This window comes from Arachis duranensis, chromosome 6, assembly GCF_000817695.3.
Source record: "Arachis duranensis cultivar V14167 chromosome 6, aradu.V14167.gnm2.J7QH, whole genome shotgun sequence".
Taxonomy (NCBI): Eukaryota; Viridiplantae; Streptophyta; class Magnoliopsida; order Fabales; family Fabaceae; genus Arachis; species Arachis duranensis.
Window position 1 is genome coordinate 19,351,087 of NC_029777.3, and position 22,139 is coordinate 19,373,225.

Genomic DNA, 22,139 nt, shown 5'->3' on the forward strand with positions numbered 1-22,139 from the left:
TATTACTTTAAGAAAAACATTAAGATATAAAGTATTCAAAATTTTTATTAATCTAATTATCAAAATTTTTCAATAATCATAAAAATTAATATAAATATATTATATCTTCTTAAAAGAGTAACATTATATGGACACTACTATTTTAGCAACTATTAACATATACAATTGACCTCACTACTAAAGTTTAGATATTTACTAACACTTTTCATTTAACATTTTTTAAAATGTTAGCTATACTAATAAAATTACACCTTTAACAAAATTTGTAAAATAAATGTTAGAAAATATATTTTTTTGTTTAAAAAGAAAAATCAGGTAGAAATATCTCAAATATACCAAGACATTGGGAGTGATTATTCTCTTCGTTTTTTCATATTTCATGCGTCTGAAATAGAGCCATTTTCATCACACTTCATCCACACTCCACTTCTTCACAATCGAATTTTTATTCTCTTCTCAATTAAGTTTATCCCAATCATTAACCTCAATCGAATCATATTCTTCTTCTTGGTCAAGGATTTGCGATCTCAGCGTGAATCATTCTCCAAATTCCGATTCTCCTTCTCGATTTCAATTTCGATTTCGGTAAGAATTTTCTATTTTCTTTAATTCATTTGATTCAATATGATTTCAATTTTTTATCCGTTGCTGATTTAGATTGAGATCTGAATTGTGCTTCATTTCTCGAATCTTTCGATCCTTATAGTTCATGTTTAATTTCCTACACTTTTTTCTCTCTGTTTTTTTCTTTCTTAATTTTTTTTTGAAACTGTGTTCATAGTTATTTCGATTCGCTGTGTTTCTTTTTCTTTTCACTCAACTTGTTATTTTGGCTTAACCTAATGTGATTATTGCAACTGTGTCTTGTAAGCCTAGAGGCTCTAATCTCAGCCTAGATTGTTCCATCATAAGTATTCTCCTTATTTGATGTTTGGTTATTTTTTAAGAAAAGCCAGATCTCGTTCCATCCTTGCTAACACTAGCTTGAGTTTAATTGAGGAAGCAAAAAAAGAAAAAAAGATAGATTCATATTCCAAAGCTGGTTTAATTGAGGAAGTAAAAAGAGGTAGATTCAAATACAGATCTAATCTCGTATGCATGTTATACTTTTTTTTTTACCAGACATGTTACACTTATACCTATTGGTCATTCTTATAAATTCATTTGTGATTAAGTTGCATAGAGCTTATTGAGATATGTTCATAAGTAATGTGAATTCATTGAGTTTTTGTTACATATTTGTTCTGAGGGTTACCCGAAACTGAAGGTCAATCTCGAATGACATCTTTTGATGAGGTCGGAGCGGTTGTGCCCAATTCGCTGAATCCTACGGTGTTGTTGATCCTTGGTCACCGTAGGGTGGTGGTACCTGCAAGAGACTCTGATGCTTAAGTTAGCACGTGCTTTAGGCAGATTTTTTGTAGAATCAGAGTATGAGTTATACCTAGGTGCTCCAGTGTATTTATAGTAGTGTGGAGTGACCTCCCTTGAGATAAGTTAATTATCTTATCTTATCTTTTGTGGGTGTGTCCCCTTATCTTTTAGGCCAGCCACTTTTAGAGTGGGTCGCGTCCTTCTATTTGGGCCTGCTTGGACCTCAATGGTAATTTGACCGAGCTCTTTTCGGAAGAGGTCGGTCGTTTTTGCCTTCATCCTACCCGGATTGGATAGCTCGACTCAGGTATGAACAATATTAAAATAAGGAAATTCTGATAATAAATTAAGATATGGATGGTACACAATCTTCAGGGAATAAAATTAACCAATAATTTATGAGTTTAACTAGAGAATTAATAATTTACTGTGTCTAAAAAGGTGTAGCAGATTCTTCTTATAATAAGTAAAATATTTCTAAGGATAATGTTTCTTTTTTCCAATTTCAAGTTTCAACCATAAATATTGATGTTTTTTTATTGGTATATGGTCTACGGATATATGGTTGGTGAGGAATAATCAACAATCACCACTTATTTCTATTAACTAAATGCATAAATTCAACACAATTTAAGAAGAGCTCCTTGCAAAATTGTAGTTTATGACAAATCAAATGTGGTCAAGAAATTAGATCAAATGGCACTATCTTATTATATGTATTCGTAATGAGAGTTATAATCAGTCTTGCCATGGTTAATTTTGTCTTCTCATGATTTAGCATCATTGTTGACTTTAAGTTATCTAATTTTATGTAGATTAAAATTTGTGGATTAGCACCATAATCAATGTAACCGTTCTTTCTTTTATCTTGTATGAGTCAGCATTCTCAAAACTCTTGAAAGGTACCAAAAATGCACTATGGTGCCGTGGAAGTCAACAAACCTGCCAAAGAGTTTGAGGTAACCACTTCATGCAACTTGATTATTTATTGTATTGTTATTGTATTGTTATTTTCTTTTTGTTCTTTGCAATCTTCTCTAATTGCCTTGGTGGATACATTTATACATAGCTTTCTTTGGAATGGTATTTTTTTCCCTTTCTTTTCTGTTGCTAGAGATCTCTGTTCAGCTCAGTTTATTATAAACGATGCTACTATTAGAGCCAAAAGAGCTTTTACTGTACTAAATTCATGTATGAATGTTATGTTACTTCTATTTTTTAAGTACTAAATATTACAAATGTTTAATGATGTACAGGTCCACCCTTACTTCAATCCAATTTCGGAAGCACTTGGCGTTGCCCCTATTCCAGGTGCTGCTGCTCTAGCTGGAAAGCTGAACCACCAAGGTATTGATGCGGTATCTTTGTCACAAATTAAAGAAGGTATTGATGCGGTATCTTTGTTCTATTTTTTTAGGAAAGGATAACTTCTCACTATATTTCTGTGGATGATGTTTTGAGTGCTTTCACATAAATTCCTTCTTGACAACTGTTCTCTACCCACTCAAATTTTTATAACTATTTATTTGCAGGTTTTAGTTTCCAAGGCATGCGCAATCATAGTATTAGCTTCAGATGAAAATGCTGATCACATAAATTCTACACATTCCAATTTCTTCTCACTTATCCAGACTTACCTTTCACGGCCTCTGACCCAAAATTTACGGCCTCCAACCCAACATTCCTCAATTCTTCAATTCATAAATCAATAAGAATTAATCTCCATTCAATTTCACATACTCCATCACCTTTCAATTGAAATCACCTAACCAAATCAAATTCATCAACCCATCAAGTAAACATACCAATTCCATCCAAATACACAATTCAATCTTATTCCTAGGGGCATCTAACTTAGGACTTCATGTTACATTACATGGTATTTAAATAAAACTTAAACTGTATCTTAATGACGGTAGTTCCAAACCCTTGAGTCCTTTCACGGGCAATCCCAATGTTCACCAAACCCACGCCACTTGATCCATGACTCAATCCCATATCGACCAACATAACAATTTCGCTATTCACAACAAAAGCCCACGATTTCTCAACCTAGGATTCAAAAGATTGGATAATTGAAAGGGGATAAAGCTTTTTTACCTTAACCTGTTGAGATTGGTGATGGAGCCCAATAGCTCTTATTAGAGCACCTCTAAACAATCAAAATCACAAGTTTTTTTAAAACCAAACTAAAAATACGAAATTAGAAAGAATAGGAAAATAGGCATAGAATTTGAAATTTCTTACCACTTTATTTAAATAAAATCAAAGAGGGTTTTGAGATGAATGTGTGGCCACAAATGGCTTGTCAATCGGAGTTATGGATAAAAAATTATGAGAAATTGAAGATTTGATTGAGTTAGTATTTTGTTTCTTTTTTCTCTCTTCTCTCAACGTGTTTCACTTCCAAATGAGGGGTGATGTGCTAAAGTTTTAGCTGAATGGGAGTGTTAGTGAGTGGGCCTTGGTCCCAATTAGGCCTGGTTTACTTGATTTATCTCGTTGGCCTGATTTAGGGTCAAAATCTTTAAAATTAGTATTATAATTTGTATTCGAATTATTTTTGCTTCTCTAAATTATAAATTTTTAACTTCTTAACTTCATTCACTCATAAATTAATTTTTTCACTCAAGTATCAGACAGATTTAAGTTGGTACAACTGGTTAATTTACCAATATTCATTTTTATGTAATTTTTTTATAGAAAACTATATTTTCTCACTCGAAAAAATTCTCTAAATCTAAATATTATCATTAAAATTTTAAATTTCTAAGCGTTAATTTTCGATCTCGCCTGGACGCATTTTAATTATCTAGTTAATCTTTTTATAATTTTTTCGGGTCTTACATGCAATATGAAGACAAGATCCATGGGTGTGAAGAATTCCACTGAGAAAACTATTAGAAGAAATCACAAATAAGTGGTAATTCATTTTCCGAATTAATCTAATGATAGTTTGTCATTTACTTATGGATTTTTTTTCTTTTTTTGGTATTTTTTGGTTTGTTCTTTTGTTATTAGTTATTTCAACAGGATTCAAACTATGATCAAGAAGCTTTACTTTAAATTACCAAAAATAAACTATCAGTTTCTTTTTTCAAATTGCTAAAGAGCAATGGAACCTCCAACTTTTCGTTTTGTGGATGATTGCTGTTATAATATACATATAATTCAGACTTTTATCTATTTATTTTTTGAATTTGATCTGTTTTATTTTGTTCTCTTTTACCTTTTTCAATTTTATTACAGTTTGAATGCTTGTATAGTAAGAACGTGCTCTTAGTTATTGATTGATTATTTATTCCCCATCTTTTTAGTTTTAAAGATATGTTATTTAACTACCGCTCTATTGATTTTAATTGTTTATTGTTTCTAATATTGCTTATGGTTGTTCTATTATTTTGTTTTGCTATGCTATCATATACATAAATATTGAGAATTTACTATTAAGTATTAAGTGATGATTAATTATAAAAAATTATAATAAATAATAAATAATTTTATTTTTATTGATATTCTTATATGAATAATACTCATTATTGGTTCTTTTTTAAAAAAAGTGGTCAAGGTGATATATATAAATTTTCATGCTTTTCATGCTAAGATTTTTAGCTTTTTTTTTTCTCTTTTCTTTTTTTTTCATGCAAAAAAGAAGGTAATCAAGTTAATGCTTATCTCTATTGAAAGGTGACGAGGTTTGATTCATTTTATAGTTTCTACAAGCATAAGCCATTATGTATAAGCACTTGATTTTGTTGTTGTTGTTGTTGTTTATAAAATTTAATTAATTAATAAATAATTAATTAATAAATTAATTATGAGCTAAAAAAATAAAAAAATTAAATTTTATATTTTAAAGAAATAAAAATAATTAAAACACGAATTTAAAAATTAATTTTAAAGGTTTTGGTCTAAAATTGGACTAACGGATCGAACTAGTTGAACCGGATCCATATTAAGCTCAAGGCCCAACACATAAAAGCTAACCTCAGCCACTTATTCCTCTTCCAAACTCCACTTCATGCTGAAGAAGAGAAGGGAAACAACAAGAACACCGAACCCTTATCACCTCCAAACTTCAATCTTCCATATCTTTTAATCCGGACTTTCGATCGCTGCACCATTTGCGGTTATACATTCGTCTCGTCGAGCTCTTCAATTCTATTCGAACAAAGTTGTAAGAAACTCTCATTTTCATGCCCAGTTTCCTCTTCCATTTTGAATTTGCATTTTAGTTAAGTGTATTGAGTGATTTTGATGATTTTGATGGTTTAAGTGCAATCTAGTCTTAGATAATTATTGGGTTTTACTTGAATCATCAATGGATAAAGGTAAGAAACCATTAACCCCTTTGAATCTTCTAATTTTATGAGGTTAGGCTTTTAAAATTTTGAATGTGTATGAAATTATATGAAATTAAGTTGAATATATGTAAAGTTGATGTCAAATTAAGGAATTGGAGTATTTGGAACAAAGCTTTGATGGTTGGAGCTTTTTGGAGTTGTTTAGGAGTCTTGAAAGCTTGAAGTTTGGTGTTTTGAGCTTTGGGAGAAATTTGGGCAAGGTATGGTTTCGGTTTCCGTTAGTTAATATATAATGTTGTGGGAACCCTAGGCTAGTTGCCTTAAGATAGGTTGAAATGCATGAATTGGTTGATTGAAACGTATGTGATGTATAAATATTGAATGAAGTTTGAATGTGGAATGAATTGGTATGGTGGAGGTTGTGATGATGTTATTGAATAAGGATGCTTGTGATTTCATTGACGAGTGATAGAGAATTTGGTTGGATTTTGAATGATGGATTGAATTGGTTTAAAGGTGAGTGATTAGGTTTAGGTTAAAATGCGTGAATTGTTAAATGATGTTGAGAATTGAGATTACTTCTGGTTTTAGTGTAGGTTGAGTTTATTTGTTGAGGTTGATGGTAATTGTTAAAATTGGAAGATTTAGAAAATGGCAATGTTTGAAGGAATTGAAGAATTCAAGTGTTGGAATGATTGTGAATTGATTTAAGAGCATGTGATGATGTGAAGGAGTGTTGGTATTGAGTTGGGTGTGATTGATTTAGTTTTGGGATTTTGATTTTTGAAGATCTGAGGATTTGGCAAAATTGGGTAAAAATAGAATTTTAATCAATTTTGGGAAGCCATAACTTGGCCCTTGAAACTTGGATTTGAGTGAACCCTATTTTAAATTGAAGATGATTGTGAGAGCTTTAAAATGGTGTAAAGATAAGAGAAATTGGATTTTTTTAGAAAAAGTTATGGACATTGGAAGTTAGGTATAAAATCTAAACTTTGTAAAGTTGCAGAAAACCAGAATTTCTGGTTTAGGTGCCCACGCACCCTATCGTGCACACGCACAGAACAGGATGTGTGACGAGCCTCGTGCGTACATACACCCTGAGATTTTACAAGTTGTGCGTACGCACATTATGATGCGTACACACACGTTGGGGATTTGCTCTGGTGCGTGCATACGCATAGTGAGGTGCATATGCACGATACCCTGTATTCACACTAAAGTCCTGTTTTTAACTGTTTGGCCTTTTCGACAAGCTTTTAAACATCTGTAACCCCTGTTTAAGGTCCGATAGCTAGTTTTTAGGTTTCGAAATAAGGGCTAACATATTCAGAATGTTGGATTGATATTGAGGAAAAATTAGATTAACTGTAATGAGAGTTATGATGAGGATAATTGATTCTTGATTGGAACATGATGAAAATGATTATAATGAGATGTTGAGTTGCGATGGAGGATAATGTGATTTAATTGTGATTATAAGGATAATGTGAATGGTTTAATTGTGATTATGAGGATAATGTGAATGATTATGAGATTGAGATGTGATTATGAACGTGATTATGATTATGAACGGAGTTAATTGAGTGATAAAGAATCAAGGTTAATGTTTGAGACACCTAGGCAGTAACAAGAATTGTGGTTTGTCCTACTTGCTCTATGTTAGCAATTGAGACACCTGGATAGTAACAAGGGTTGTAGTTTGTCCTACTTGCTCCGGGTTGAGTTCGTAAACACCCGCCTGGGTAGTACGTAGTAGTAGTGGTTCATTTCACTTGCTCTAGGTTAAGCGGGTAGTATGCAAGGGTTGTGGCTTAGTCCTATTGCTCTACGATGTGGTGTTTTTGTCCAGGGTCTGCTACCGAACATGTCAAGTTTGGCTGTATAACCGACAGATGATATTATTGTTCATAGGGCAAACATGCATCATGTGCATTGTATGATTTGTTTGGGTATGCAATATGTGTTTTGGCTTGCCTATTTGATTATCTGTATTTATGTGCTATGTGACTTAAATGTTGAATCTATTTCCTTAATTGTGTATTACTTGCATGCCTTGTATGTGTTTGAACTTGAGAGATCCCTCAAGCGACAAAAGAGAGATGAGGGTTGTATCACCTGAAAATTGGGAGGTTGTAGAGAGCTAAAACGGAGGAGATAGATTAGAATCCTGGGTAGATTTACTATATTTCTAGTTAGTAAGAACTCTAAGCTTTGATTTGGGTTGTAGAAGTTTAGGATTGTCTTCGGTTTCGCGGTGCCTTATATCTTATCTATTGGGCATTGTTACCATACTGAGAACCTTCAATTCTCATTCTATACCTATTTTGTTATTTTTCAGATGCAGGGCGTGATGCGCCTTGCTGAGCGTGCTGAATTTGCTTTCTTGGAAGCGAAGACTTATCTTTTGGGACTTACATTCTGTTTTAGTTTATGTATTTTGTTCTCCACTTTTGCATCTTATATTGTATATCCTTCTTATAGGATTAGTTTGGAGAAATAGGATTTTAATGTTGTTGATATTTTGAGGGATGTGTGTGTGTATCTGTCTTGTGTATCTGTCTTTTGTATCTTTTGTATTTGTTGGAACTCTATATATATCTGTCTTTTGGTTTTCTATATAAACTTTTTGTCTTATCGTCTTTCGTACACGGTTCATCATCGGTTTTATTTTGATCGTACCTTTTTTTTTCAAGGCTCCTAGCTATATTATCCTTGTTATATATGTATGTATTTTACTTTTAGAGGTCGTAGCACCTCGCTACCTCTAATTTTACGTCTTAGGCATAAACTTCTATGTGGTAGGGTGTTACATTCTTTTCTTTTGATTATTATTATTATTATGAATACTATCAAATGCATGAAAAAACGTCATGCATTTTTATCATTTTTCATCATCTTAAGTCATTCTTTTTCTCACGCAATAGCATGATGCATGGTTTATACTTAATTAAAGCTATTCCTTGAAAAATAAATAGTTGCTTCAATGCACTTGGACATAATCAGGTATAAATAGTCATGCTTATTATAACAACCCAATTTTTAATATGGCATGCTCATATTGAAATATCGAGTGTTACCAACTTGAAATATTACTGACACTGTTATTATATATATATATAGCACCCAAAAGATGAAAAGTTAGTTATTTCCTCATAGTCATGAACATATATACAACTTAAAAATATCTTCGAAGTTTGGCCCATATAAAAAGTCCCTAATCTGATGTCCAGATTAACCTAGTCTTCTAAACTGATCTCTCGAAAAACAAAAGTGAGAGTCTAAAACAAAAGAAAATACTAAACCGGAGAGCTGCCAAAAGAAGATGATGATGTTGCTACCTAATCGCTGTCAGAAGTCAAGTCCATGATCTCTATATCGATCTCAGGATCATCATCGTCCTCAGAAGTCAGATCCACAATTTCTATCTCTTCAATGTCCTCGTCATCAGAAATAACGATGACCTATAATATATTATGGGGACTACTATCACTACTATCACATGTGAAAGTTATACCACTAGAAGAAATCTGCTCAACTACTGAGGACTGACTAAACGCCGCGGTGGAAGTTCTGATAGACTCTATGGTGAAAGGTTCAGAAGAGTAAGTAGAAAGTGACTTTATTGACATATCCAAACCTACCGGAGGAGACTCAGGGATGTAGTCATCGATGACAGGGCCATGCTCAGGCACTACCTGACCATTCTGATTTGCTGTAATAGGATCTGCATGCATGTGATCAAAAGGATAGTGGACAAAATCGGAATGTAACCACGATAGTGGAAAAGCATACGGTGCATCGGGATCAAAGAGAAATGAAACTAGCGGGTGCTGAAAGGGATAATCTCTAACTACGTACTTATGGACTCGAGGCTCCGCGACCATCACATAGAAGCTGTGAAGGACAGGATCCTTGTACGTATAAGGCTACTTGAGCTCATAGAAGATGACACCCATCTCCATCTGAAGAGGGTAGGAAGATAGGGGGTAAGAGTTGGAGAATTCTTAGTAGGATCGGGGTAAAACAAGTTAATTTGCATTTTATATAGTGGCCACGTGTCTTAGATCAATCAGAACACAACAAAAGAACATATAGCAAAAAACAAAAAAAGCAAACAATAACATAATATACAACTACATGAACGAATCCGAAACACACAAGAGTTATGCACAAACAAGTATGATGCATGTCTAGCCCTAATGCAGGTAATGAGCTCATCCATCAATTTTCGACCCACGCCCGATATTACATTCTTACGGATGTTGTCTCTCGTTGACATCACTTCAGGGTATAGTGTCCGGTACACTCTTTGGTTATAGCACCCACACGTTCTTGGGCTATAGCGTCTGTATCGCTCCCTCGATTAAAGTGACGAATCACACTCTTGTGCTATAGCGCCCGTACTGCTGTTCAGCAAATCCCCGGATAAATCAATGACAAGAAGAATCATTGGTGTAGCTCTTCCAACCACAATTATTTCATCATATAATCAAATACCTTTCAAGATATAATAATTCCTTATCCAAAATTTCACAATTTCTCTAAAATAATTAACTGAAATAGAGCGGGTCATGAGATTTTATTTTAGAATCTCTTTTTTGAATATCTCAAAGTTGTGCTTAAATTTTATAAATACTTTAAAAATGCATAAATATGCCGACGCTACTAAAATGTATAATATGCTTAAACTTTGAAAAATGGCACATTCTATTTCAAGTTACTTTAACTAAATCGACATACTTTAAAATTACTCTAAATAACTCTGAACTTCTATAAAAGAGACTCAATCTTCACTGGTTACTTTATGAATTATTTAAAATATTATACAAATTTTCAAATACCCAAAACTTCATTAAAATAAGTAAATTAGACACGGTTCTCTGTTTTCAAAATAAAACCTTTTTCGTTCCATTAGAGTCATATTTTTTTCAAAACCGTCTTCCACTTTAAACCCTTTATTGCAAACCCATTATTTTTCTTCAAAAACAAAACTCAATTAATTTTAATAAAATTCATGTATATATTTATAAATAAATAATTTTTATTCATTAAATCTTTCTTAAAAGCCAAGCCTCTGCTTCTTTTTACTCGAAACCTCCGTTCAAATTATTCATTTAGTTATAATTAATCCCAAATCAAAATCCGATCGACAGAACTTAGTTATATACTATTATATAACTTAGATTTCATCCAATTATTCAACAACAACATCTCAGTTCCTAATTTTTCTACATAGCCGAATCACAACAACAATTCCAACAGCAATTTAGCTAAAATTGCAACAGCCAACAATCACAAATTTGAACAACAGATATCAATAGACAACAATCCCACCACATATATCAATTAATTCATAATTTTAACCGATTAAAGAGTCAAATCCTACCTCTGTGAAGTGCAGAACACATACAAGATACTAGAGGAGGTTTCTGACCGGTTAAACGGAGCAAAAACGTCAAAAATTCGATGGTTCTTCCCCTCCTTTAGTTCGGCCAAACTGGTTCCTGGTAGAGGTAGCTCCATTTTGCGATTTCACCGAACAAAATGCACGTCACCGCATAGAGAAAGAAGATACAGTCACTTTTATCGGATCAAAATTTTTGTGGGATCACGGAAAGTCAGAAATCAAGTTCGGAAAGTCAGAAATCAACCAAAATTCTCCCATTTCTCACATACATACCTCGGCTATTCTTTGAGAAAAGAGAGAGAATTTGTGCTTTTTATATAGCTTGATTAGTGGCTAAGTGTCACTTAATTAAGGGAAATGATGCATGCGCTGCGACATGTGGCATATTAACTGCTGCGTGTCGCGATTTTAAACTGGTGAGTCAGGTTAATTTTTAAATATCATGAAAGCTAATTAAAGTAATTGGACATGGTAAAAACTCAAATAATTATCTCAAATTTGTGGTACTATATTAGAATAAAAATTGAATAAAGCCAAACTTTTACAATCGTTCGGACCCAATATATCAAGTGATCGTCCTTCTTCGTCAAATAAAATTAAATAATAACATAATATTAATATTACATTATTATTCATTTTATTTAAAGATTACAGAAAAAAAACTTATCATAAATATTATACAAACAAAACATAAAACTCGTATACACGAAACGCCAAAAATTAGGATGTTACGTTGATTCAATGATGATATGCTTATTTACTTCATTCAGATTTTTTGTTAGAAACCTAATAGAATCCTAATAACAATCCTCTATTAAACAGATTATGCTTTCATTTTAATATAGTCAATCTTGCTTTTCTGTTATCTCTTATCATCAAGGTTTTTATATAATTATTATGCAATGCAGTTAAAATTTAGTTTGTCCTCATTCAGATACATTATGCCTCTTTCAAATACATTATGTTTCAGTCTTCAATAAAAAAGCTGAGAAGATTATTGATTACTTTGCTAATGAATTAGACACCTTAAAAATTCAGGTGAATGTGTGTGTGGTTATCGTTGTATAGTTAATTTTCAATATAATTTACTTAATCATTAATTTTTTTTTTTTGTTCCCTTCACGAGGTTAATGTATGATAAAATCTTAAAAAGTTAACATTTATTATTTTAGCGTTTGCTAGAGAATGACTAGAATTTTTTTCTCATATATATTTGTTTATTATAATCATGCTTTCTTTCCAAACATTGTATTTACAGCTATGCATGTGCTGTGTTTTTACTGAACATAATTAATTTCAATTCACTGTTCTATATTTTTAATTATATTATTTATTATATCTTGTTAACACTTTTTGTTCTTGTTATTTTAGACATCACTTATCGATAAATTTTAAATAATAGTAATAACTTAATTCGTGTATATTTTTTTTATGTCCAGTATTTAGGGACGACCATCATTTTTCTAATTTTTTTACAAATTACACTCTCGATCAATAGGTTGTTTTTAGTATATTGAATAATGAAAGCATATTTTTTATACCATCTACTTTATATAATGATCACATCTTATATCACTATATTTTTAGTTTAGCTTTCCAATAATTAGAATATATTATTGTATATCACATATATTTTTTGGGAAAGTTTAGGAGGCAGCAATTCTATTGAATTTTGGCCAGTATGTAACCAGCAGAAAAATGTGAGTCATTAGATGAAATCTTATACTAATCTCACACCATCAAATCATCATTGATGGCTAGTTGATGGCTAACAATCACAAAAGTTACTGTCCCCCTAGTATTGCTCATATTTTTTTTATATCTTAATTTTTTTTTTTTTTTGCTTATAACATGTTTCATTTTATATTTTAATTTTTATTCTAAATTTATTACGTTACGAAGACAATATTAAAAATTTCATGTATATTTTGAACTAAATCACATGATTCAATTTTATTATATCACCTATATATTTGGCCTAATCTAATACCAAAAATTATAGAGAAAAAAAAAAACCAAAGAAAGTGGTTGCTCTTATATGTGTAGCTGCACTTGAAAATTCTTATGCTCTTGATAAAACATTTGAAGTCACTATTTCTATTTCTTCCCTCATTTTTCATAATGTATAAATAGAACATAGTTTAAAATGTGATTTTTTTAGGTAGGATTATATTTTTTATTTTTTAATAATCTCCTAATAATATTAGATTGGTCTTTTAAAAAATGAGTTGTCTATTATTGATAAATAAATGAATGTATCCTAAATCCTAATAATCAATATATTAAATAGTGACCTTGAAGTTTCATGTTAATATTAATTATTTATATTAATATATATAGATTAAAAAAGTAAAAAACATGTAAATATTTAATAGTTTTTTATGGCATTTATCTGAAGTTTGTGAAAGCTTTTTTCTTATTCTTTTTTGGCTAGGTATTTGTTTAATATTCTTTTCATGTTAACACTACATATTTGCCTTGTATAAACATTTAAAAAATATTGTTGATGTTTTGTTTTGTATCCTTCTTTTCTATTTTTTTGGAGTTCTTCATCGTTTGTCATTTTTTTTCTCTTAAGTTCTAGGATACAAAGTCTGATGCAGTTGAAAAGTTTAAACAGTTTCGACTAAACTTAAATTCAAAACATAATTGTTGAAAAAGGCAATAACGTATACTTCTTTTAAACGTTCATGTAATTGTATTTCTCTTATTATCACTATTATTTTGACTACTGCTCTGTTAATATATATTTATAATTTTAGATGACTTTTACAGTATTATGTAACATGTAAAGTTAATAATAGTGCTATTGTAATATTAGATGACCTTAATCGTAGGAAAGGACTTTTTTTGTGTGTGTCTCATTATCTATGATTATTAACAAATTTTAGAATCCAACATGTGAGATTATACTTGTCAGAACATAATTTTACACACGAATAATTTTATGTTGCTCTTTCAAAAGTAAAAATCAAAATCAAGATTAAAGGTGTTAGTTGAGAATAATTTATTCATGATAAAAGTTACAATTATAAATATTTTTAGACAAATTTAGTTCATTGTGTATAATTTTAAACATTTTTATTTTTCTACAAATTTATTACTTTTCTGAATGAATTACTTTTGAATATTTATTCACTTTAGTTTACAATTTTTTTATCATGTATTTATTGTAATTAAACGATAATCTTAATCTTAATTTATATACTCTTGCAAATTTTTTAAAAGTAAAATTAGTTAATTTTATTTTTATAATCTAATTTAAAATAAAAAGTCAATGTTTAATTATTGTAACGATAGCTTAATATTAACTAATTTTTATTAAACTTAAAAATCAATGTATTTATTGCATCGCTGGAGGCACTTAACTAGTTACTCACTGGAAGAAAGAAGAATCTCACGACAACGAAAGTAAATTTACAATATTCCAAATGGGAAAGAATAAAAGAGAAACACATTTAAGCTACGGAAGATTCCAACTATATAGTTTGCTTAAATTACAGTTTCACAATGGTCTCATTTTTATAACAGGAGGATTAGATATTCTTTAAAAGTAAATTTTTATTCAATTTTTGTTATAATAATTTAAAAAAATTAAAATAAATGTATCTAAATAGATTTAATATCTTTTTAAAATTAAATACATATTTAAAATATAAACTAAATGAAATTAAAATTTAAAATTTCAACTTTTAAATTTTAAATTTCTGTTTCAGTTTTAGCATTCTTAATTATTAATAGATTATTATTTAAATACACATCTAAAAATTAAATTCAGTAAAATTAAAGATTTTAATTTTAAAATCCAAAAAATAAATTTTAAGGATTTTAATTATTAACTAGCACATCTAAAATCCCTACAAAAAATTAGATGAGTTTTTATCGAATAAGATATAAAAATTAATTTTATTTTTAAATTTTAAATTTAAATTTAAATTTTAGATTTATGACTTTGAATGTGTTTCAAATATATTTGTGTATATAAGTCAATAATTTTAGATGTGTAATAATTGAAAAAAATAACCAATTAAAAAAACATACATTTTAATAATTTTAAAAGCGTTAATGTTCAAATAAATAATGATAAAATCTAACTAATAATAAAAAAATAAGAAATATTAGATGAATTTTTATCGAATAAGATATAAAAAAATTATTGTTATATTTAACGTTTAAATTTAAATTTTTAATTTATGATTTGGATGTGTTTTAAAAATATTTTGTGTATCACTTAATAATTTTAGATGTGTTACAATTGAAAACAAAAATAAATTTTTATGTACATTTTAATACTTTTTAAAGTGTTAATATTCAAATAAGTAACAAAAAAAATTCTAACTATTAAAAAAAAGAAATATTAGATGAGTTTTAAACGAATAAGATATAAAAAATTAATTTTATTTTTAATGTTTAAATTTAAATTTTAGATTTATGATTTTGGATTTATTTTAAAAATATTTTTTGAATAACTTAATAATTTTAGATGTGTAATTGCTCCTTTATTTATCTTTAATCCGGTCTAACGATTTTATGTTGTTGGTCTTCTCTAATCATTCTAGAAATAAAGATTTAAAAAACAAAAGAATATTGATGCATAGACTGGTAATTCACTTATTGTTTAATTCAAATGTTGATATAATCTTATTAAAATTTCATTCGACAATAATGATGAATGAGTTTTGAGTTAGGATACATAGTCACTAGACTCAAATAGGAACAAAATAGCATGACTCATCTAATAATAATAATAATAAAATATTAAGTATGAACTAGTAAATTTACCTGTAGAGGAGTAGTATTCTTCTATAAAATTTTTTGTGAAGAACAGGAGAGAGAGAGAAGAAGAAGAAATTAAAGAATGTACGAGAGAGAATGAAAAAATATTAAAATAACTACTTTATGAAATGGATAGGAAATTAGAAAATTTTAGTATTTAAAATTTAAATTAATTTTAATTACCAACATGTTTAACTACAAACTAGGATTGTAAATAAAATTTCTGTATTTTTAGCAAATTTGGGTGTAATACAAAGATATTTGGGTGTATTTTTATTCTGATAAGTTTTGCGTAATTCCAAACTCTTCATCTTCCTCCTCCTCATTTTCTACTGCTTCTTCTTCTTCATCATCTTATTTCGTTTTCTTATAATTCTTCTTAGGAGAAAAAATCAAAAAAGAAAAAAATATATAATGTTGCAAAATCAATAGAAAGATGATGAGGAAAAAAATGCAATAACAATAACAGTAAGAAAAAAATAACGATGAAGATTAAACACGCGAGGAAAAAGGAGGAGAAACACAAAGAAGAAGAAGAAGAAGAAGGAGGAGGAGGAGAAGGAGAAACGTGAAGAAACGTCTTTCATAATGGTGAATGAGAGCGCGCTTTAAAAATGGTTGAGTGACGTGCGTATTATCACACTCCAGTAGGTGAATGTAGTTTTTATTAGACTTAGCTCAACTTGTAAGACTTATAAGCTAAAAATACTTGTAATTTTTAAGTTAAGGCTACAAATTAGTGAATGATTATCTAATAATTATATATTTTGTTATTTTAAATAACAATTTTGGTACAAAAATAGTCCCTTTAACTAACTATTCTAATTGATTGGTTGATTGAAGAATTAGTAGGAGTTAGGTAAATGTATATAGAACTTTAATGATGCTAAACCAAGGTTCTGAAAACTGGAGTAGACTGGCCGGTTTGATCGATTTAACTGCGAACTGACAATACAAATAGTCCGATTCTCCTGTAAAAACCGTGCTGAAAAGAACCGGCAAAGAACCAGCAAATCGGCCAAAAACCGGCCGATTCTGCATAAACGACGCCGTTTTATTGTTTAAAAAAAAAGAAACCCTTAACCCGACCCGACCCGTGGAGCACCCTGCACTCCAACCCCCCTTTCTTCCCCCGAACTCATTCACTGCTGAATCTGAATCATATTCATCTCAGAGTGAGAGAAGAGTGAACCCTAGCCTGCCACTGCGCCCTCCTTCGTCGTCGCGGTCACCGGTCATCAGCGACACCGCCGTCGCCTGGTTGTCAGCCCAAGTAACCCTCCTTCTTCGCCTGGTTCCCTGCCCAGTAGCCCTCCATCTACGTCGTCTTCATCTTCTCAACACTAGCAGGCAGTAGCCCGTCCCATCGTCTTCATCGTCGCGTGGTGAGTGACTCGTCCTCTGCTCATCTTCTTTGTTCTTCGCCTTTGTGAACTTCCTCTGTGAACTCAGATTTCAGTTTAATTGTGAACTTTCTCTGTTTGTTGGTTAGCATGACTATCAAAAAATCTGTTTGTTGGTTAGCATGAGAAATAAATAATCTGTTTGTTGGTTAGCAGATTTCTGATTGTTGGTTAGCATGAGAAATAAAATAAATAATCTGAAAATTAACTGGTTGGTTTGCAGATTTCTGTTTGTTGGTAATTTGGTTTGTAGCTCAATTTCTGTTTGTTGGTAACTTGGTTTACAACTCAATTTTTGGTCTTCTTCTTATTTACTGATGGCTCATTCCCTCTGTTAGTTTGTTATTCTGTTTTAGTGTGACTATTTTCTAATTGATCAATGGCTCGATTGCTCTGTTAGTTTACTGATGGCTCTGTTACTCTGGTTTACTAGTTGCTGATGGCTCCTAATTTTTTTGTTCAAATTTGCTAATGGCTTTGTTTTGTAGTTGCTGGTTTTGCTGGGTGAAGATTTAGTGTTTTGGAATGTTTCATAATGTGCTAAATGCTTAATGGTGTAGGCAGATTTTAGTGTTTTGTAGTTGCTGGTTTTGCTGGTTTTGGAATGCTGAAGGCTGATTTTGCTGAAATATTTTGGACACTAGAGCTTCTTTGATCAACTTCTGCTGAGAATATGCTATACACAGGTCTATGATCAGAGAATCATGACTCCCCACGAACATAAGATAATTGGTAAATGCCTCTCCCATGCCATAAAATTACAGGTCTATAATTATATTTTAAGATGTTTATTTATAATTTATTTATTATTTTATTTTAAAACGGTTTTTTTGGTTAAACTACTGATTAGACCGATTGAACCAATAAACTAGTAATTAGAACGGTTTGATGACCGGTCTGATTTTCCGAACATTATGCTAAACAGAATCGACCAAAAAACGGTAAAAGCTAAAAATGTGTACTATAGTCATATGATTTGTTATTATCTAAAAACATCCTCCAATACCAATAGACTAATTTCAGTTACAGAGAAAATGTATGGAAAAATGCCCAAGTATACTTGGATAAGCATATATGTTTAAGGACTACTAGTTTACTAGTGAATTCCACTTTTTTAATATATATATATATTAAAAATCAGATACTAAATTAATTATTCATATAAAATACAAAATAAAATTTTTTAATATAATTAGTTAATAGATAAAATCTAAAAAAATACAGATTATGAAAATAATTTACAGATATATAAGGAAAAAAATAGAAATCATTTTTATGTAAATTATGTTACACATAATTATAATAAAATTAAAAAGTTCAGTGTATGAGTGAAGAAAAAGTATAAATAGATAACAACATTGTTGAATAATATGAACAATAAAATTAAAAAAATAAATTAATTTTAAATTTAATTAGTGATATGAGCAATTAATATCCAATAATAATCATATGATTTCACGCTATGCAGTTACACGTTTCATTGGTGAATTGAGGTTCTGTTGATGTTCTCTTCCTCTCCCTGGACCCTAGTTGAATGAGTAAGTATAGTAGTATTTAGCCGCACCATGAGAATGTGAGTGTGCACCATTATTTTATACTGTATACGGCTGCGTGAATGTTCTGTTATTCTCATTTATTTTCTCTTGCTTTAGTTTGCTATATACGATAATAAAACGCCATACGCGTACACAAACAAGGAGCAATGATAATATAGTCCGAATGTGGAAACATATGACAAATTAATGTTCCTTTTAATTATTAACTTTTCAAGTACACGGTACGCTAAGAGTAATACACATATGAATAAAAGAATGGAAAGAATAATCTAATTAGAGCAAATGAGCAATAAGCTCATCAGAAGAAAGAAAGAGGAAGTGGGATGGTTGTGGGGTTGGCAAAGGAGTCATCATGAGGGTCGAAAGGTGTTAAGTTCAAATCCAAGTTGAGACACGTAATCCTCTTGCTGTTAGATCTCATAAGAACGGGGGTTTTCTCAATAACATGGTTGATGAATGATGAAGATGATGATTCCGCTAATCCTCTGTGTTTTCTCATGTGACCACCGAGTGCTTGGCCTAAAGAGAATTTAAGGCCACAAATAGAGCACTCGTGCATCTTGGGGTTGTTCCAGAGGCTCAGTGATTTGGCTTGTTGCTTCAGTTCTTCTTCGCCATCTTCTAGCTTCTGCCTCTTGTGGCTAGCCCTGTGCCCACCCAGTGCTTGAAACGAAGAGAACTTGCGGTTGCAAGTCTTGCACTCAAACTCCGCAGACCCATTTCTATGATGCATTGATGACGTTGATGACTTGTTGCTTCTTTCTTGGAGAAGAGGAAGAAGCATTAGGCATTTCACCAAATCAATGCTCTCTACTGAACAATAACCTTCATTTTCTCTCTGTCTCTTCATGGCTGTGTTGAGGAATGATTGAATGTGAAGTAGTGATAAGTTGTTGTATTTATAGGAGGTTGGAAACGAGTGAAGAAAGAATGAAAGATGACGTGGAGTGGACGCCGGTTTAAATAATTCAGTTAGTTAATTTGCGTTCAAAATCCGTGGAATAGAGTAGAATAATATAAACTTTGACTACTTTTTTTGACTCGTTCTGTGCTTCAGGTGTGTCTCTTCCGTGGGCCACAAGTTGCACGAAACGTCCACTCTCTTTCTTTTGTAACTGGAACATTCCATCCAGTTTCTCGGTTTTGAGGAAAAAGGGAAGCAACTCACAAGCAGTGAACCGGAAGCAACAGCCATTTTACTTTCCAGAAAAGGACGACATGACTGATCATATAAGTCAACGAGTTAATTCTATGATTGTTGAAGGGGATATAACAAGTATTGTTGACTCAAGAATACAAGGAGATTTTGACAATGGTTCTGCATGGAGAGTGGTTGAAATTGCCATGGCTTCTGTGTCTGCCAGTTCTTTGAAAAGGCCATACATGAGTGATATAGTGAGAGAGCTAAAGGAGTGTTTGGCTGCAGAGTTAGGTCGAAAACATAATAGTTGTGACCTTCAAAATGAAGATTTAGTTGGGCATGTCAGTGTCAATTTGATTAGTACTGATATGACTCCCTTGGCTAGATAAGTTTGTAGTTAATCCTAATTAGTATAGACAAGTATTAGAAATAAAATAGCTTGGAAAATGTGTTGCAATTTTAAGTTAGATTTGTCGTAACGATGTATTTTACATTCTAGCTAGCTAGCAACTAGCCAACTAGCAAGTTGGTTATTTTGTCTTAATTTGTTGTTTTGTATTTTAATTCGGTATAAGTGATGTATTTTGATATGGCTATTAACAAGAAAATTAAAAAAAAAATCGAAATTCATATACCTTACTTATAGAGAGATGTGTTATTAAAAAATAAAAAAAAAATTCTTGCTAATTATATATGAAATAAGAAGAATTTTTTCTAAAGAAAAAAGGTAACGGGTTTAGAATTTAGAAGTCAGAGAGGATGAGAGTTGAAAAATTAAGAAATATTAGATGATTATTAAAATTAATTATTTTTTATCATCAATTAGTCATTAATATTAAAAAATATAAGTTAAAATATATTATTAGATTATTAAACTAAAAAAATTAAATTAATAAATAAAAATAATAATAAAAAATAATAAATTTTAATGAGTACTAATATTTTTTTAAAATAAAAAAAGTGTCATTTAAATATTTTATAAGTTAAGGAGAGGCTGAAAGGAGAAAATAGTCTTTGTCTGTCTTGATTTTATTTTATCCTTTATGGGTCGGGTTGTACTAGTCTTTATGGGTCGGGTTGTACTAGTACATTTTTTACATGTTGGTTATTTGAGCGTATTAAAGTAGAAATATCAATAGCTCAAGGAATCTTATAAATCATCCAAATGTTTTGATTAGGGATATAGTAAGTGAAAAAAGAGGAATTGACAAATTAGTTTTGTAAATATTTATAGAGAAGATAATAGATGTGTAAATTATTTGGCGCACAAAAATTTAAATCTAGATCCAGGATTTCATTTTTGAGATCTCCTTCTAAAAAATGCTTAAATTATTAGCAGATGATGAATAAAGGGTATCTCTACCTTATTCAATTTCAGTGTAATATTTTTTTTTAGGCTCTGCCCCATCTTAATACCAAAAAAAGAAAGAAAGAAATATCAAAGGCTTGCTCTTGTATTGTTTCATTTGTTTGTTATTTTGTTTGTGTTCCCACCAATATAGATTGGAATAAGTATAAGCAATTAAGCATATATAAGAATTGGTTTCACACTGATGGGATGATGATACTTGACCGGCATCCAAGTCCCGTGAAAGAGTCTATGATGGCAAGTATGAGGTGCAGTCAAATATGGGCAGCACCACAAAGGGACCTAATCTCGAACTAGCAGGCATTCATACATGCCTCTGGGTCCTGGGAGGAGAATTTACCTGAATAATATACTAACAATTTTTGTCTATCCTATTAATTTCCACTTTCAGCGTCTGAAGTCTGAACGAAGCTATTTATTCTGTAGGGACAGAATAGTAGAAGAGAGACTTGGTGGGTGGGTGGTGCTTCATTCAGGGGATGCCATTCCACCCAACTACTGAAACTAACAGCATAATTTTGAACACTTTATAAATGCACCAGCTAAACAACTGAGCACTAACGATAATCTCATTTTGACAGCTGTTAAATCAACAAGTTTCAAAAACACTGTAATTATAGTTGTTTCAAAAGTTGAAGTTGAGGTTTTTTTCTTTTTTTTTTGGGTTTTTTTTTTGGTCAAGTGGATTGAACAACCCCCAATCCTAAGTATCACAACACACATCTACACACCCACACTTTGAGGTTTTATCAAACCTCATTCCAGTCTCAACTGGGACTTGAGTTGAGTTATATTTACAATTCTAA

General features: G+C 30.9%; 1 protein-coding gene and 1 long non-coding RNA gene across 2 annotated transcripts; one reads left to right on the plus strand and one right to left on the minus strand.

Moving 5' to 3' along the window:
- Nucleotides 1–358: 358 nt before the first annotated feature.
- On the plus strand, nucleotides 359–4,179 carry LOC107493289 (uncharacterized). The gene is made up of 4 exons (XR_001592921.3): nucleotides 359–585; nucleotides 2,256–2,333; nucleotides 2,631–2,757; nucleotides 2,907–4,179. It is a non-coding gene; the product is annotated as an uncharacterized LOC107493289 (long non-coding RNA).
- A 14,820-nt stretch (nucleotides 4,180–18,999) lies between these two features.
- Nucleotides 19,000–19,699, minus strand: LOC107493301 (zinc finger protein ZAT11). Its single transcript, XM_016114399.3, has one exon. It carries the CDS (start codon nucleotides 19,671–19,673, stop codon nucleotides 19,122–19,124), a length of 552 nt encoding a protein of 183 aa, XP_015969885.1. The 5' UTR covers nucleotides 19,674–19,699; the 3' UTR covers nucleotides 19,000–19,121.
- Nucleotides 19,700–22,139: the final 2,440 nt, after the last annotated feature.

What these genes read in the sequence shown, in the direction of transcription:
- LOC107493301 (XM_016114399.3), bottom strand. Translation starts at nt 19,673, where the DNA reads ATGAAGAGACAGAGAGAAAATGAAGGTTATTGTTCAGTAGAGAGCATT.